This window comes from Schistocerca piceifrons, chromosome 2 (assembly GCF_021461385.2).
Source record: "Schistocerca piceifrons isolate TAMUIC-IGC-003096 chromosome 2, iqSchPice1.1, whole genome shotgun sequence".
Taxonomy (NCBI): domain Eukaryota; kingdom Metazoa; phylum Arthropoda; class Insecta; order Orthoptera; family Acrididae; genus Schistocerca; species Schistocerca piceifrons.
In genome coordinates, this window is record NC_060139.1 from 688,499,144 (window position 1) to 688,515,648 (window position 16,505).

General features: G+C 43.2%; 1 protein-coding gene across 2 annotated transcripts in view; it reads left to right on the plus strand.

Moving 5' to 3' along the window:
- LOC124775097 (inositol polyphosphate multikinase) overlaps window positions 1–16,505 on the plus strand; it is a 353,921-nt gene that overhangs the window by 291,759 nt on the left and 45,657 nt on the right. Inside the window, exons 1-3 of one of the 2 annotated variants that reach the window (XM_047249913.1) lie at window positions 14,789–15,054; window positions 15,180–15,369; window positions 15,474–15,650. In XM_047249913.1, the coding sequence (XP_047105869.1) occupies window positions 15,037–15,054; window positions 15,180–15,369; window positions 15,474–15,650 (385 nt within the window). In that variant the 5' untranslated portion in view covers window positions 14,789–15,036. Of the gene's footprint in view, window positions 1–14,788; window positions 15,055–15,179; window positions 15,370–15,473; window positions 15,651–16,505 lie in introns of those variants that run through there. The other variant, XM_047249914.1, reaches the window with a different exon arrangement.

A 16,505-nucleotide genomic window follows, 5' to 3' on the forward strand; every position in this document is an offset into this window, starting at 1 on the left:
AACTTGATCCATAGGAAGCAGTATGCTGTTGATATATTTTTTCGTGTTTCATTACATACCCAATATCATCTCAGAATTTTTTTTTTTTTTTTTGAGACTATTTAAAACGTGAATATTAAATAACTTTGAGGAAAGTTTTTGTTTAGTTTTCAATGTCTGTAAGTGGTATGCATCTTGTTTGATTTAAACATTTACATTTCCATAGACTTTTCGAGTTCCTATAAAGTGTTTTGTAAAGCCAATTACAGGTCTGCATGATCGTCGATAACATCGTTCTGCTCATCACATAAAATTACGTAACTATTGTATTATTTAGACTGGCAATGGCAACGAAAGCGTTTCTGAGGAAGGGAAATTTGTTAACATCCAGTATGGATTTAAGCGTCAGGAAGTCTCATCTGAAAGTATTCGTATGGAGTGTAGCCATGTATGGAAGTGAAACATGGGCGATAAATAGTTTTGACAAGAAGAGAATAGAAGCTTTCGAAACGTGTGCTACAGAAGAATGCTGAAGATTAGATGGGTAGATCACTGTTATGTCCGCACTATAACACAACAAATATTCCGTGATAACCAAATTTATTTGACCTTCTGTCACTCAAAACAAAACTTAAGTTCGACTATACAACACTTCGCTGGCGGTAGCGCCAAGGAGAAATCAGAGTCACTTGTAGAGAATACAAGTCCAAACCACTGCCAACCAGTCGCAATTTTCCAGCCAGGGAGGCCACAGTACGGTTCGGTCGTCGTGACTCCAGCAGCCGGTTAGTAACACAGTCATCGGCGAAGATTGAACTTGTTAAACGGGCTCAGGGAGCTCGCTTAAATCCGCAGGTCCGGCCAATCAGTGTGTTGGTAGATGACGCCCTTATACGGTTGCTCACTCTGGTGGCAAGGGCAGCGCCGCCAGGGTAATCCGTATCGATAGTGGTGTGTACGCTGCCGCTAACCCCGCGACGACGCGTTCACTGGCGCCAGTTGTTGACATCATGTGCGGCGCCAGCGGTACTCGCTGTGTGCCGCGCGTGTTGTAGCACGCCGCGCCGAGTTGACGGCTGCTGTGCGGCGGTCGATACGACAATCACCTAACTAATGAGGTGGTACTGCATAGGATTTGGGAGAAGAGGAATTTGTTGCGCAACTTGACTAGAAGAAGAGATCGGTTGGTGGGACATGTTCTGAGGCATCAAGGGATCATCAGTTTAGTATTGGAAGGCAGCGTGAAGGGTGAAAATCGTAGAGGGAGACCAAGAGATGAATACACTAAGCAGATTTAGAAGGATGTAGGTTGCAGCAGGTACTTGCACAGGATAGAGTAGCATGGAGTGCTGCTTCAAACCAGTCTCTGGACTGAAGACCACAACAACAACAACAACATTGTATTGTCGTTGATAATCAACAAGAATTTTGTAAACAGTGGTCAAATCAGATGCCAGACTAAACATGTGATACATGGAAAGCTATGGAATAAAGTGGCAGGTAGATTTTGTGATTTCTGGTTTATTTTAGGAAGACAGGTATCGTTATAGGCATAGCGATACGATGATTTACTTGATATGATATGATACGGTATGATTTACTTGATATGACGACTGACTTGACAATCCATATAGCACAGAACCAGTTCAGGCTGTCTGGCAGCTGGATTAGTGACATCGCCCAAGTGACACACCATCTCGCCTCTTGCGGCCTGCCATGGTAATTCCCCTGCTGGTGACTGCAGCATCTCTGAGTCAGCGCGGCTATCGATAGCCATTGTAGGCGGAGGTGCTAAATCCTTCTACCCTCTAATCGTCATGTAGGACCAATATTGGCCGAGTTTCTGGCGTTGCAGGTGTCGGTAGACGTAGCTGAGCGACCGCTTAGGGATTGAGACACTTCTGGAATGACCACCTCCGATGGCGACGGTTTGGGGGGAGAGGGGCAGGGTCAAAACGAGCAGCGTGTTGGAGGTGGGCAGCTGAGTTGGTAAATCACACCTAGGAGCGGACTGGGTGGTGGGAATGGTTCTGCGTCCATGGGCTCCCTCATCCTAGAACACTCGTCTGTGTATTTACAGGAAGGGTAGTGAGGCTGCCGGTTGTACCAGTGAGCGAACAGTGGTGGCGGCATAGTGTTAACGGCTGGCAGCACGGAGGGTGGTTTGCCCTAGATCAGAGGTAGCAAAGGCGCCATTTGTGAATTCAGTGACGCCCAGAACTAGCTTCGGTGGCGCGTCATGAGCTTGTGACAGGTCGCGACGTCGAACAGTTGACGTCCTATATGCCCTACGACGACCCCTTGGGTTCAACTTGGGCGCTGACCGAATATGCGTGTCCTGCCTCGAACGTCCTGATGATTCTTTGATGACACATAATGTTTTCTATCAACTGATCCGTTCTGTTAGTCAAGTTGTGCCACAAATTTCTTTTCATCCTGACACTTTGTGTCATAGATGGTATTCATAATCTCAGTTTCACTGTTTGGCACTGTGCTAAGGGAACTGATGTCTAATGTGGATACCTGTATGTACTGACAGTGATGTCCCATGTATTCCGTTCCGTTCCTTTGGTGTCCATTGTGAATTTCCATTGCTATTTTTCGATGTACTGTAATATCAACTCAAGGAAACAAACGAACCCCTTACATTTCATTTCTGTCCATATGAAAAACTGCAACGATTTCCTAAAGTTTTGATCCTATTCATTCACTGTTTATATTCAACGTAATTTACCATTTCCTTAGGGGATTTTGCATTTACTCTGAGTTTGAAGGAACATCATGAAGTGTGGCTCTTTATATGGTACAGGTAGCAGCAAGAGAGCGGTTGACTGTGTCTTTCGTCTGACGTTTAGAAAGAAGTAGCGACGAATTTGAAATGGCAAATGCTGGAACAAAGATACAGTAATTGTTTTATTTATTTTCGAACAGGAATCAAGGCATATCCCTTACTTTGTACATTGGAATCACGGAAAAAGAGTAATTACAGCATATGAAATTTCCTGGCAGATTAAAACTGTGTGCCCGACCGAGACTCGAACTCGGGACCTTTGCCTTTCGCGGGCAAGTGCTCTACCAACTGAGCTACCGAAGCACGACTCACGCCCGGTACTCACAGCTTTACTTCTGCCAGTATCTCGTCTCCTAACTTCCAAACATTACAGAAGCTCTCCTGCGAACCTTGCAGAACTAGCACTCCTGAAAGAAAGGATATTGCGGAGACATGGCTTAGCCACAGCCTGGGGGATGTTTCCAGAATGAGATTTTCACTCTGCAGCGGAGTGTGCGCTGATATGAAACTTCCTAGCAGATTAAAACTGTGTGCCCGACCGAGACTCGAACTCGGGACCTTTGCCTTTCGCGGGCAAGTGCTCTACCAACTGAGCTACCGAAGCACGACTCACGCCCGGTACTCACAGCTTTACTTCTGCCAATATCTCGTCTCCTACCTTCCAAACTTTACAGAAGCTCTCCTGCGAACCTTGCAGAACTAGCACTCCTGAAAGAAAGGATTCTGGAATTACAGCATAGTTTGACAGGATATGAACATTTAATCCTGATTCTCACTTATCACCAATGGAAACGAATGGAACAGCATACTACATCGCGATCAAATGGGGGTGTGTTGACAGTACGTGGAATGTAAACACAGTGTCAATTTTCTTAGCCCAGTACAGAATGGTGAAAGTAAGGTTATGAAATACAGTCAATGATACAAAAAATAAAAATACACACTGCTTGACAAAAAAGTGTAGCACCCAGAATATGAGGAGGAAACGAAATGAAACTTAATATATTCAGAGGGTATGTGGAGTTATCTCAGCGATTACAATATGGAGTCAAATTTACAAAAACTTCGTAATACAGGGTGATTCAAAAAGAATACCACAACTTTAAAAATGTGTATTTAATGAAAGAAACATAATATAACCTTCTGTTATACATCATTACAAAGAGTATTTAAAAAGGTTTTTTTTTCACTCAAAAACAAGTTCAGAGATGTTCAATATGGCCCCCTCCAGACACACGAGCAATATCAACCCGATACTCCAACTCGTTCCACACTCTCTGTAGCATATCAGGCGTAACAGTTTGGATAGCTGCTGTTATTTCTCGTTTCAAGTCATCAATGGTGGCTGGGAGAGGTGGCCGAAACACCATATCCTTAACATACCCCCATAAGAAAAAATCGCAGGGGGTAAGATCAGGGCTTCTTGGAGGCCAGTGATGAAGTGCTCTGTCACGGGCTGCCTGGCGGCCGATCCATCGCCTCGGGTAGTTGACGTTCAGGCAGTTACGCACAGATAAGTGCCAATGTGGTGGCGCTCCATCCTGCTGAAATATGAATTGTTGTGCTTCTTGTTCGAGCTGAGGGAACAGCCAATTCTCTAACATCTCCAGATACTGTAGTCCAGTTACAGTAGCATCTTCGAAGAAAAAGGGACCAAAAACTTTATTGGCTGAAATGGCGAACAAATGTACAACTAAATGGAACTTTATAGCTCCCTTAATTCGCCGACAGATAGTGCTTAGCTCTGCCTTTTGTCGTTGCAGAGTTTTAAATTCCTAAAGTTGTGGTATTCTTTTTGAATCACCCTGTATGAGCCCACTTATCAGTCTTAAGTTGCGCTCCGTCTGGGCAGGAAACATGTACTGATTCAGTTTGAAAGTATGTCATAAAACAATTGTACCCTCTTATGAGGCCAGATGGCCCCCAACGATTGTAACAGGCCTTAGAATTCCTGGGTACTGTCACTGGAACTGAGTTGACGTCTGAGCTAGTGCCACACATGTTCTGCTGGGGACAGATCAGGGGAGAGGGGGAGGGCTCTTCTTGGCCACAGGAGTTCCTCAGCATCAGGTGGACAAGTCATAAAGACATGTGCTACGTGTGGACGAGCATCGTCTTTTTATGTGGCACCACAATACTTAAGCACCCAGGTACATGGATGGGACACTACGAGCCAGGACGGTACGAGCGGGTGGTGGAGATGAGGTTGAAGTCCAGGAGGTGGATTGTTTATTGAAGCTTTTGCGCTGCTCGATACACTAGGTTAGTGGCTGGCTGGCTGCTTGCACATCCCACAATACTGACACGGATACTCTACCAAGCGCCAGCAGCCTCATTGTGGAAGTCCGTTGCATGTTTTCCGCACCAGAAACATGTATTCTTGACACTGCTGTATCTGCTGTGGCCCTGGGCAACACATGTCTGCATGATGATGGTGGGTGCCCAGCACGATGAGACACGCATCCTGTGATGGCAGTAGGTGGCTGGTGTGTGCACAGGGAGTGACTCCTTGCCTCCTGGGCAGGAGTTGGCTGTACTGCTGGAGTTGACCAGGGATGGCCAGCTGAGCTCTGGCATAATGTCTGGAGAGCAGGGGAGGGACTTAGTGCATAGAATCTCTTATCCTGCCATGGCTTTGAACCACTGACTTCTGCTGGCAGCTCCATGTGACATCTTCATCTGGCACTGGCCCACTGTCCTTATAGAGCTATGATACTAATAATAATTTCGTTACAAAAATGTCCAGTGCTTATAGTCGACAGCGGTGTGATTGTTGTGCATATGCGCCGCTACTAGTCATTTGTCCTAAAACACCACTGACCCTGTCAATGTGGAAATGTATGCTTTGCCCCTTGCTGCGCTAGCCTGTGCAGTAACGGTGATTTCACTGTTTCAGCAATCTAGACTGCCTCACAACATTGCATTGGCCGTCTTGAATTATTATAGTGTCAACATTCCATGCTAACCAGCTGTCAGCGCTGCTGCAATACACCACACAGGCTCGCAACAGAGTATATATACAGGATGCTACAAAAAGGTACGGCCAAACTTTCAGGAAACATTCCTCACACACAAAGAAAGAAAATGTGTTATGTGGACATGTGTCCGGAAACGCTTACTTTCCGTGTTAGAACTCGTTTTCTTACTTCTCTTCAAATCACATTAATCATGGAATGGAAAACTCACAGCAACAGAACGTACCAGCGTGACTTCAAACACTTTGTTACAGGAAATGTTCAAAATGTCCTCCGTTAGCAAGGATACATGCATCCACCCTCCGTTGCATGGAATCCTTGACGCGCTGATGCAGCTCTGGAGAATGGCGTATTGTATCACAGCAGTCCACAATACGAGCACGAAGAGTCTCTACATTTGGTACCGGGGTTGCGTAGACAAGAGCTTTCAAATGCCCTCATAAATGAACGTCAAGAAGGTTAAGGTCAGGAGAGCGTGGAGGCCATGGAATTGGTCCGCCTCTACCAATCCATCGGTCACCGAACCTGTTGTTGAGAAGCTTACGAACACTTCGACTGAAATGTGCAGGAGCTCCATCGTGCATGAAGCACATGTTGTGTCGTACTTGTAAAGGCACGTGTTCTAGCGGCACAGGTAGAGTATCCTGTGTGAAATCATGATAACGTGCTCCATTGAGCGTAGGTGGAAGAACATGGGGCCCAATCAAGACATCACCAACAATGCCTGCCCAAACGTTCACAGAAAATCTGTGTTGATGACGTGATTGCACAGTTGCGTGCGGATTCTCGTCAGCCCACACATGTTGATTGTGAAAATTTATAATTTGATCACGTTGGAATGAAGTCTCATCCGTAAAGAGAACATTTGCACTGAAATGAGGATTGACACATTGTTGGATGAACCACTCGCAGAAGTGTACCCGTGGAGGCCAATCAGCTGCTGATAGTGCCTGCACACGCTGTACATGGTACGGAAACAACTGGTTCTCCCGTAGCGCTCTCCATACGGTGACGTGGTCAACGTTACCTTGTACAGCAGCAACTTCTCTGACGCTGACATTAGGGTTATCGTCAACTGCACGAAGAATTGCCTCGTCCATTGCAGGTGCCCTCGTCGTTCTAGGTCTTCCCCAGTCGCGAGTCATAGGCTGGAATGTTCCGTGCTCCCTAAGATGCCGATCAATTGCTTCGAACGTCTTCCTGTCGGGACACCTTCGTTCTGGAAATCTGTCTCGATACAAACGTACCACGCCACGGCTATTGCCCCGTGCTAATCCATACATCAAATGGGCATCTGCCAACTCCGCATTTGTAAACATTGCACTGACTGCAAAACCACTTTCGTGATGAACACTAACCTGTTGATGCTACGTACTGATGTGCTTGATGCTAGTACTGTAGAGCAATGAGTCGCATGTCAACACAAGCACCGAAGTCAACATTACCTTCCTTCAATTGGGCCAACTGGTGGTGAATCGTGGAAGTACAGTACGTACTGACGAAACTAAAATGAGCTGTAACATGGAAATTAAGCGTTTCCGGACACATGTCCACATAACATCTTTTCTTTATTTGTGTGTGAGGAATGTTTCCTGAAAGTTTGGCCGTTCCTTTTTGTAACACCCTACATACATATATGAGTGGTAAACTGCATAACCCCCACCTCCCTCTGTGAAAAAGACCCGGTTCCTCGCATTGGACTTTAAACCAATTTCATACTGTAATACACGTTTGTACAAAATACAGAGAAACTGCTAGCCAAAATAACTGGTGGCTTGCCCACATAGGTTAGCACTGTATCCAATCTTACTTACGAAGCTTCTCTATTGCTACTTGCTTGTGAGTCTGTTTATCAAGCTTGTTTTGCGCTTCTGCAAATTTAACCTTCATGTGAGAGCCACTGTGCCACTTGGTATAGCGGTACTCAAAACCAACATTACACATTGTTGCCCTTTTCTGAATTCTTCTGCTTGCTGCATTAACCGCTCTGCTGAAATGCTTTCCTCCTGCTCGACAATGAATCGATCCAGGGAATGAGTTAGGTTCTAAGAGTTCGATTTAGGATTGTTATATTCGGTGCTGGCAGTACTTCCAAAGGTACATTGGGCCAAAACAACTGTGGTTGTGAGATGCTCACTCGCGTGATTCCCATAATTGTGGCTGGTAGATGAAAGGTTGGCCCCATTATGTCTCATGTAGTCCCACTGATTAATAACCCACTTCCCTTAAGCTCAATCCGTCTGGCCTCCATGGGCTTCCTTCCCCTGCTTGCAACAACTTGCCACCGTTACCATGTCATCGTAAGTGGCGTAAATCCAGTGACAGCCTACTTGCTGGAAACGCAGTCTGGTTTTCACGATATCCCTCTGACAGTCTAGTCCCTTCCGTCTGTCTAAGAACAACTATGCTGCACATGTTCTCTGGTTAGTTTGTATTACCCTGGTTGGACACACCATGACCTTCCCTTTCGATAAAGTTGTAATTCCTTCTCCATCACTATTAAATGCCTGCTATCATTTTCTGAAACTAATAATATACCATGGATCCTCTTCTAAACAAATTTTCCAAGAACTCCACATTTCATTGGGTGTGTTCATGGTGCAACACTTAAACTTTGCATGCCTTCCTGGTCGGGAATCGAATTAGAATATACAATTGCGCTTGGTCACTTTTCACTTCTAGTGTTGCTATGTTGTAGTAGAAGGGTAAGTTTTATCTACTGGGTTCCAGACAGTAGCTCGCGTCATGCTTTCTGTAACCCTGACAAATACTAGTCAGGTAACAAAAAATTAACAACACGTAATGTATGGCTTTTTGCAAGAGTGACACGACCCCTCGTGTGCGACATCGATATGTGCTAATGATTGTAACAGCCTCGTCACTACAACTCCCTTGACCAATGCTTCTACTCGTGCTTGCAACACTCCCAAATTCCGATTCATCACGTCGTCCGATGCCCGAGCGTAATCCATTATTCTATCTGTTAATTTCGGGAACAACAGTGTGTTGTCAAGCACTTACTTGAGTACCCCTTTGTCCTTAGCACTTAGTTGAAGTCCATATAATGCTTCTCTCAACCCCCTCACCTCATTCCACATTCCCCATGCGTTAAAAACCACCTTCAGCGGCCGTTGATGGCCGGTAACTATCACATACTCTTGCCTCAAGAACAGTGCTCTTCCTTCCAGGTACCGGTTTTGCAATGCCTCTGCCCCGAATCAGGAGACGAAATGTAATATTGCTACGACTTGCATTCCTTCCATTCTTGCCCTCTGTGTATCCCAACCTGAAGATAGAGGCAAATGTCACCTTTCCTCTCTCCTCAGAAAGGCTGCTGTCAGCAGCAAGCCCATCCACCAACAACAAAAATAACAGAAAAAATCTTCAAACTGACAACACTTATTCACTGTAATCCTGTACATACACAAACATATAAACAAAAGAAATCCTTGACAAACTTCCCTCATCCTCTTGATCTTAACGAATATGATACTTTTTACATAGGTCTAACCACATCTTCTTGTCTCTTCCTCTAATTTCTTGTCCTCTTGTTCTTCCCTGAATCCACCCTTCAAATTCCTGGAATCGACTTCAAACTACCTCAAAAAGGTCTAAGAATACCAGTATGTTCTTGTTGGCAGCTGAAGCTTCACGTTGACTGGAGAAATACTCTTCAGCACCTGACAGTGCCCTTGACACCTTGTGATGAACGTCTTCGTCTCCCCTTCCGATGTGTAAGGACTAGATAACATCACCCATTGGCCTGATTTATATTGCAGTAAACTTGCCACACAGCTCATTGATTTCACCTGCTTCTCTACTGCCTTTGTATTCACCTTCTGTATCATTTCCATACATTCCAAACTCTTTTTGCAATCTTGCGTATCAGCTCGCCATCTTCATCTTCCTTTACCTTTATCAAATCGAAGAGTGATGACACCTTCAGACTATAAACCACCTCATATGGGAACAACCCAATATTCGTGTTTACTTCTGAATCACACACTTTGACGTGCATTAAAATAGTAACTTAACACTTTTCCAGTTGTTCTGTGTACTGTAGCATTCTACCTATGGATGAAGAGGACTAGTTATTAACTTCTTCACATGCAATAACGGACACAGCTCCTTCAACAAGTCTGACGTGCAATTCATACCCTGGTATGTAAATATAGTACCTGGCATGCCACACTTCAACATCCAGCTGTTAATCATTTCCTGTGCGACAGTCACTGCCTTCTGGTTTGGCATAGCAACCATCTCCATGCACCAAGAAAAGTGATCTATTACTTTTAATACGAATCAAAACACAACTCGAAATATTTTCCTATAAAGATAAAATCTAAAATACGTGACACCATAAATGATGCTCAGCATCTCTATAAAGATAACATCTAAAATACGTGACACCATAAATGATGCTCAGCATCTCTTTCTCTGTTGCTGAATAGTTCTTCTCTGCTGTATTCAGCTGTCTCGATGTTCTTCAGCGTTAATCCTCTGACTTAAAACACATCCCACAGCATGATCAGCTGCATCACACGAAAGAATAAAATCATTCTGAAAGTCTGGAAGTACTACGAGTGTTATTTGGAAAGTAATATCTGATCGGTCATGAAATGGAGACCACAGTGAAAATCAAAAATGTTTTATTTGCAGCAGTTAGCTACACCTTCTAGCTACTTCTCTACATAGTCGCTTCTTCTGTGACATTTGTCATAGCATGGTACCAACTTTCCAGTACCCTCATCATAGAAGGCAGCCACCTATACTTTTTGCCAGTTCTCTACACTGGTCTGCAGCTCGTTGTCTGTGCCAAGATGTTGGCTTCATAGCCTGTGGTTCATACGAGCAGAGATGAAAATCAGAGAGAGCCAAGCCTGAGTTGTGTGTTTGCACCCACACACTTCCCATCACAAAAGCTCCAGGAATCTCCTCATTGCCCCTGCAGTGTGCAACTGAAAACCGTCATGGAGAAGGAAATGCAGAACAGTTACATCACGTGGTGCTGCACGAAATCAGGCGAAATCTCTCAGCATGTACCCATACTTGGTGGGAGACACTATTTTCTAGCATTTTTTAGACATATTTATGTGCTCACTGAGCGCTCAGAACTGAAAAGACAGACGTGACGCAATTGGTAATTGTACCATGCCCATCCCATGTGTGCAAAGCTTCATCAAATTTTCATTGTAGTTTCCATTTCAGGACCGATCAGGACTTACTTTCTGAATAGCCCTCATATAACCAGGCTGGATGTTAAAAATCTCATTTATTCTTCAAAGGTACTTGACACTCTTCTGTCCATATGAATTTTTACACCTTTTCTTGCAACTGCTTGAGTGACTGCGCTATGTCAGTCAGCAAACCCTTCCATGAATTTCTGTAGTTATTTCAGGTCCCCAAAAAAGACTGCAGTTCCGTAATGGACTTAGGCATTGAGAATTCTCGTACAGCTTTCACTACCCTGGACTCTGTCCTTGTTCTATCTTTACTAATTACATGGCCTGAATACCCCATCTCTTCTAATGAAAAATGATGCTTCTCTAAGTAAACTAGACACTGGAATGGTTTCAAACCACTCAACACACTGTCTAATAACCACTGAAACGTTTAAGGCGTATTTTTCAATCCAAATGGTATTATCTGGAACTCACCCCATTCCTACACTAAAACTATAGGCTCCTCCCATACAGGGAGCGGTGGCTATGAGCCAGGATGGTATGAGTGGATTTCGAGGCAAAGTGGGAGCCCAGGAGGCTCTGGTGAAAGGCAGCTGCAAATGTGACAAAAAGTTTACTGAAGCATCTGCACAGCTTGATACAATGGGTAAGTGGCCAGCTGATCGCTGAATTCTGCTGGGCTGGCACAGGCTGACATGAATACTCCACTGAGCACTGGCAGCCTCATTATGTAAGACAGCTGTACAGTTTCTGCACCAGCGACGTATATACTCGACCCTGCTGTATCTGCTATGACTCTGGGTGACACCCAGCTCCAACAAGGCGGTGGATGCCCACCACAATGGCGATAGATAGCTAGTGTGCATGGGAAGTGACTGGCTGTCCCTGGGCAGGAGTCAGCTGTACTTCTGGAATTGACCTGGGATGGTCAGCCATACTGTGGTACTAAGTCCATTGGGGACTTAGCGGCTAGAAGCTGTTGCCCGGCCATGGCCTTGAACCGTTGACTCCTACTGGCAGATCCATGTGACATCCTCGTCTGGCACAGCCCCTCTGCCCTGGTAGAACTGAAAGACCAGTACTTATATTAAGCAGTGGCGTGCTTGTTGTATGTATGCGCTACTACCAGTCAATATCCTCAAACACCACATCCACTGTCATTGTGGAAATCTGCCTTGCCCCTTGCTGCACTAGCCTGTGCAGCACCGGTGTGGTCACTGTTTCAGCAAGCTAACCTGCCTCACCGCACTGTGTGGGCCTTGTTGAATTATTACAGTGATAACATCTTGCACTCACCTGTTGTCAACGCCGCTGCGGTATACCGCTCAGACTCACATTAATACGCCCCATGAATGGTTGGCTCACTACAATACTGTCACACAACAAGTAACATATGAGGCCACAGGATGTATGTGGTGTACTGTTGCGCCACCAGACTTTCTTCAATCACTAGCAGCTGTGAACTGAAGTCATATACAATGCCTTCCCTCATCATGACGCTAGAAATAACATTGCTGAGCCTCTCCAAAACATTGGAAGGATGCGACCTCTCCACAGGTCGCCGCTACACTCATCGACAGTTGTCATGTAAGTACACAGCAGCGGTTCAGCACTGAACATAATGTAACACAATTCATCAGTCATCCATCCTTCCCATTCACTGCCCAACTACCACTCCAAATGCAGCGATTTGTGTTTTGGTATTAATGGCAGCTTACACATGGGACAATAATTACCTTGCCTGACAGCTGCTACTTTCTGACCAACGGTGCAGTATGACACACAATGTTACATGGAGTTCGTTACTTGTTCTTGAATAGCAGACGCAAATGTGAATGTATTATGATGTCCTTGTTGTACAATACAAGGATACTCCCATGTAGTGGTCAGACTTCGTTGGCCGGAACCTCGACAACGAATGTATGGCCCTCACATTCCTCTGTTGTCCACCATTGGGTCTTTGTCACACCTGAATGCCCCAAAAATCTGGATAATGCACGATTCGACAAGCTGGCCAAATGGAGACCATCAATGAAGTCCATTCCCAAACTCTGTCAGTGCTGACAAAACTGTCTCAGGTGAATGCACATCATTTCCATGTTCTCCACTCAATGAGTGATACTGTTCACACCCTTTATATATTCTGCTTGGTCTGGTAACAACACTAAACACACTCTGTTGGCCGTTCTGCCTGTCACAGAGAACTGCAGTTCTGACGATTGGTTATGGTTGATGTGCCAGTGCCACTGCAGTAGTTATGGAGTGGAGTGATTTTAACTGAGCTTTTCTTTTATGAGTTAAAAGTTTTGATCTGATGATGGCAGTAGTCGAAACGAAATTATAAATAAAGACATCTGACTATTTTTTCTGGATGCTTCACTTTTTTGTCCAGTAGTGTAGTACTGTATTAGAATTAAGCAACTAGCAATTATTAATAGCCAAAGGAAAATCCATAATGGGTGTTTTTCATAAAGCTTGTATGGTAAATTGCTGAGAAGTAAAACAATAGAAAAAGGTTCATCCAAACAACTGACAACTTCAGATATTTAATTGCCAGCGGAAATATGTGAATACAAACACGTCAAACAATGTTTATGACACAATGCATAGGGCGTTTTTATCTTTATTGGTGACATTCCATCCACCCCTGGAATGGATTAGTCATTAAAAAGTGGAGAGCAATGGTATATTGTACAGTGCTACAAAGAATACAAATGTTAACATAGGTGTAAATGTAGCTGGTAGTCCTGTGCCTTCAATTTGTAGTTATTTACTTGCTGACAGACAGTAATTGTGACAGTAAGCCATGTAATGTGACTGATGATTTCGGTATGATGATGGGTAAGCCATCCTTTTGTTCTTGGGTTGGATATTAGGCCGCTTGGATACTGTGAACACAATGTATCACTGCTGCTTTCCATACTGGGCTGCTGCATGGTGGATACCCCCGAAAATAATTTAGCAGGTCCACGTATTATCCTTGTAAAGTGTGCATACTGTTTCATTGCACTGTATTTCAATCACTTCATTGAAACTCCACATTTTCAATCTGACGAGAATTTGAGGGCCTAATTTTGTTATAAATAAATGTTGACGATGCTAAGGGAATTCAAAAGGACATGGAGACAACTGGCAATCGACATGATATACTTTTTATTAACACTGACACTGAGCTTTTTTCTGGAACAGAGAAAAAACAGTGATTGCACAAGTGTAAAAATCCAAAGCCACTCTTTACACTAGCCGACTCGGCAAGTTGCAATTAAAATCGTTCCACTCCATAACTACTGCAGTGGCACTGGTAAAGCAACCGTAATAAATCTTGAGAACAGAAAAGACAGTCTTGGTTGCACAAGACTGTTTTCCTTATTCTAAACATCGATTACGGTTGCTGTACAAGTGCCACTGCAGTACTTATGGAGTGGAGTGATTTTAATTGAGCTTTCCTTTTGCAAGTTGAAAGTTTTGATCTGATGATGCCAGTAGTCGAAACAAAATTACAGATAAAGACACATAACAAGCGATGTAGAAGGTTTTACTTACAAAAGAATAATAGAAGAACATACAGCATAGCAACTTCTATTTTGAGAAACTTGACTGTGTGAGTAGCAGCAGAGGAGATCGAGATGAAGCTTGAAATATAACTTGTAGTGGGCCTGATTTTGTTATAAATTAAGGTTGACGATGCTACAGGAAGACAACCGGCAATCGACACGGTATAAATGTCACCAAGTATTTCAGTGTGTGAGCGATTTGGTTTTGTCCTATCTGCACTGTTCTTGATACTGGAGACTAAACGCTACTTTTTTTGACAGTCGACTTCAGGCAAAGTGGTCTATCTTTCGCGTTTTGGACACCAATGTTTACAGCATTGGCGCTATGGGTGACAGTTTATCAAAAATTAGGGAGAATCGAAAGAGAAAGGCTGTATGTTTGCTGATACGTATTTTTAGTAATGATTTCCATATGATATGGCAATTTTTCGTAGAATAATACAAGCAATGTAGGCGCAAAAAAAAAAAAAAATATATATATCAGTACAGTGGGCGTAACTTCCAGACGTCAATAGCTGCAAACTCATTTGAAACATCGCTGTTGGTGTGTTCTTATGGGTTGTTACAAAATGGTAAATTCGCTGTCTTTTTTACTACTTGCTCTGTGTATGTTTTATATGGATTCCAGCTTCATTTCAGCGAATTGTGTAGAGGTGCTTCCAACAACAATTAACTCATCAATACAATTGTGTTCTAGGTGGAAGACTCCAAAATGAATTCAGTTTTCGCGAGACGAAAGTCGAGTGAAAAGTTTTTGAAGAGGAACGGCTTCAACGCAAAGCTACTTGGTTTATGCGACAGAAATAAAAATGACCTATCGCAGGACACCGTGCCTTTAGAGAATCAAGTTGCAGGACATTGTGCATCTGATGGAAAATCATCGTTAGGTAATGTTTACATTATATTATAACTTAGCTTTGATGATGATATTATTTTTTTTTTTTTTTTTTTTTTTTTTCATTGTGTTCTTAGTAACGGTTTTCTTATGCAGGAATGTTGAAGCACAAAGATGGTTATGTCCTCAAGCCTATAGAGAAACCGGTTCAGGGTGAACGGGAAATTAAGTTTTACGAAGAGTTACAAGAAGCTACGGATCCAGTTTCTACAGCTCTTCGATCTTTTGTGCCACAATATTTAGGTACAACTGAAATGAAGATCAATGAGAAAGGTGAGTCCATGTTTCAAACCACATGCACTTAAATAGTAGTGTAACCATTACCGAATTTGTCATCGTTAGTACCAATATAAAACTCGGAACCAGGCATTTGAAGGCCACACACTGTGTAAAGATTTAGATTCCTGCCTCATTCTTCCTTTTGTCATCGAGAAATCTGGAAAGCGGCCCAATCAACACAATGGAAGAGTATTTCAGAGGATTCAAGTTGAGATTCCTACAGCCATATCATGATCACGTTGTGTTACTGGTGGCATTGGCAGTGGAAAATTTCTCTCATAATGTCTCACTTCATATTATATTCTACTCTGTAAAAAATAAAACACTAAATTGTAGATACGTCTTACTGCACAGCTGTATGGAGGATCTATGTTGTCTATGATCTTATCATTGTTTTCATGACACCTGTTTCCCTTAAAGTTTTTACTTCATATACTTTAATGTAGAGTGGTGATGATTTGCAAGTTTACATAAACGAATTTGTTCTTTGGACTTTCTCATTTATTACTCCCATTTGACTGTCATTCTATGTAATTAATGTCTCTTTGTCTCCATGTTAATTATTTTTCAATGTATATTTTGGAAGGATTTCACTAGGCCCACAAATTTTGGGACAATATCTGTATTTTGCTTACTTCTTGCACATATTATTAAGTTCAGAATTACTACTACATTTACCTTTCATGAAGCCAAAATGTCCAGTTTTCTCTCTTACTCTTCTCGAGAGGCCTATACTAATGTGGTCAACAGTTTGTAACTATAACATTTCAGGCATAATATTATGTAGTTTCTTTATTTAGCTGCTCATGTGATCATAATATTTTTTTCTAGGTCATAAGCCAAAATTTC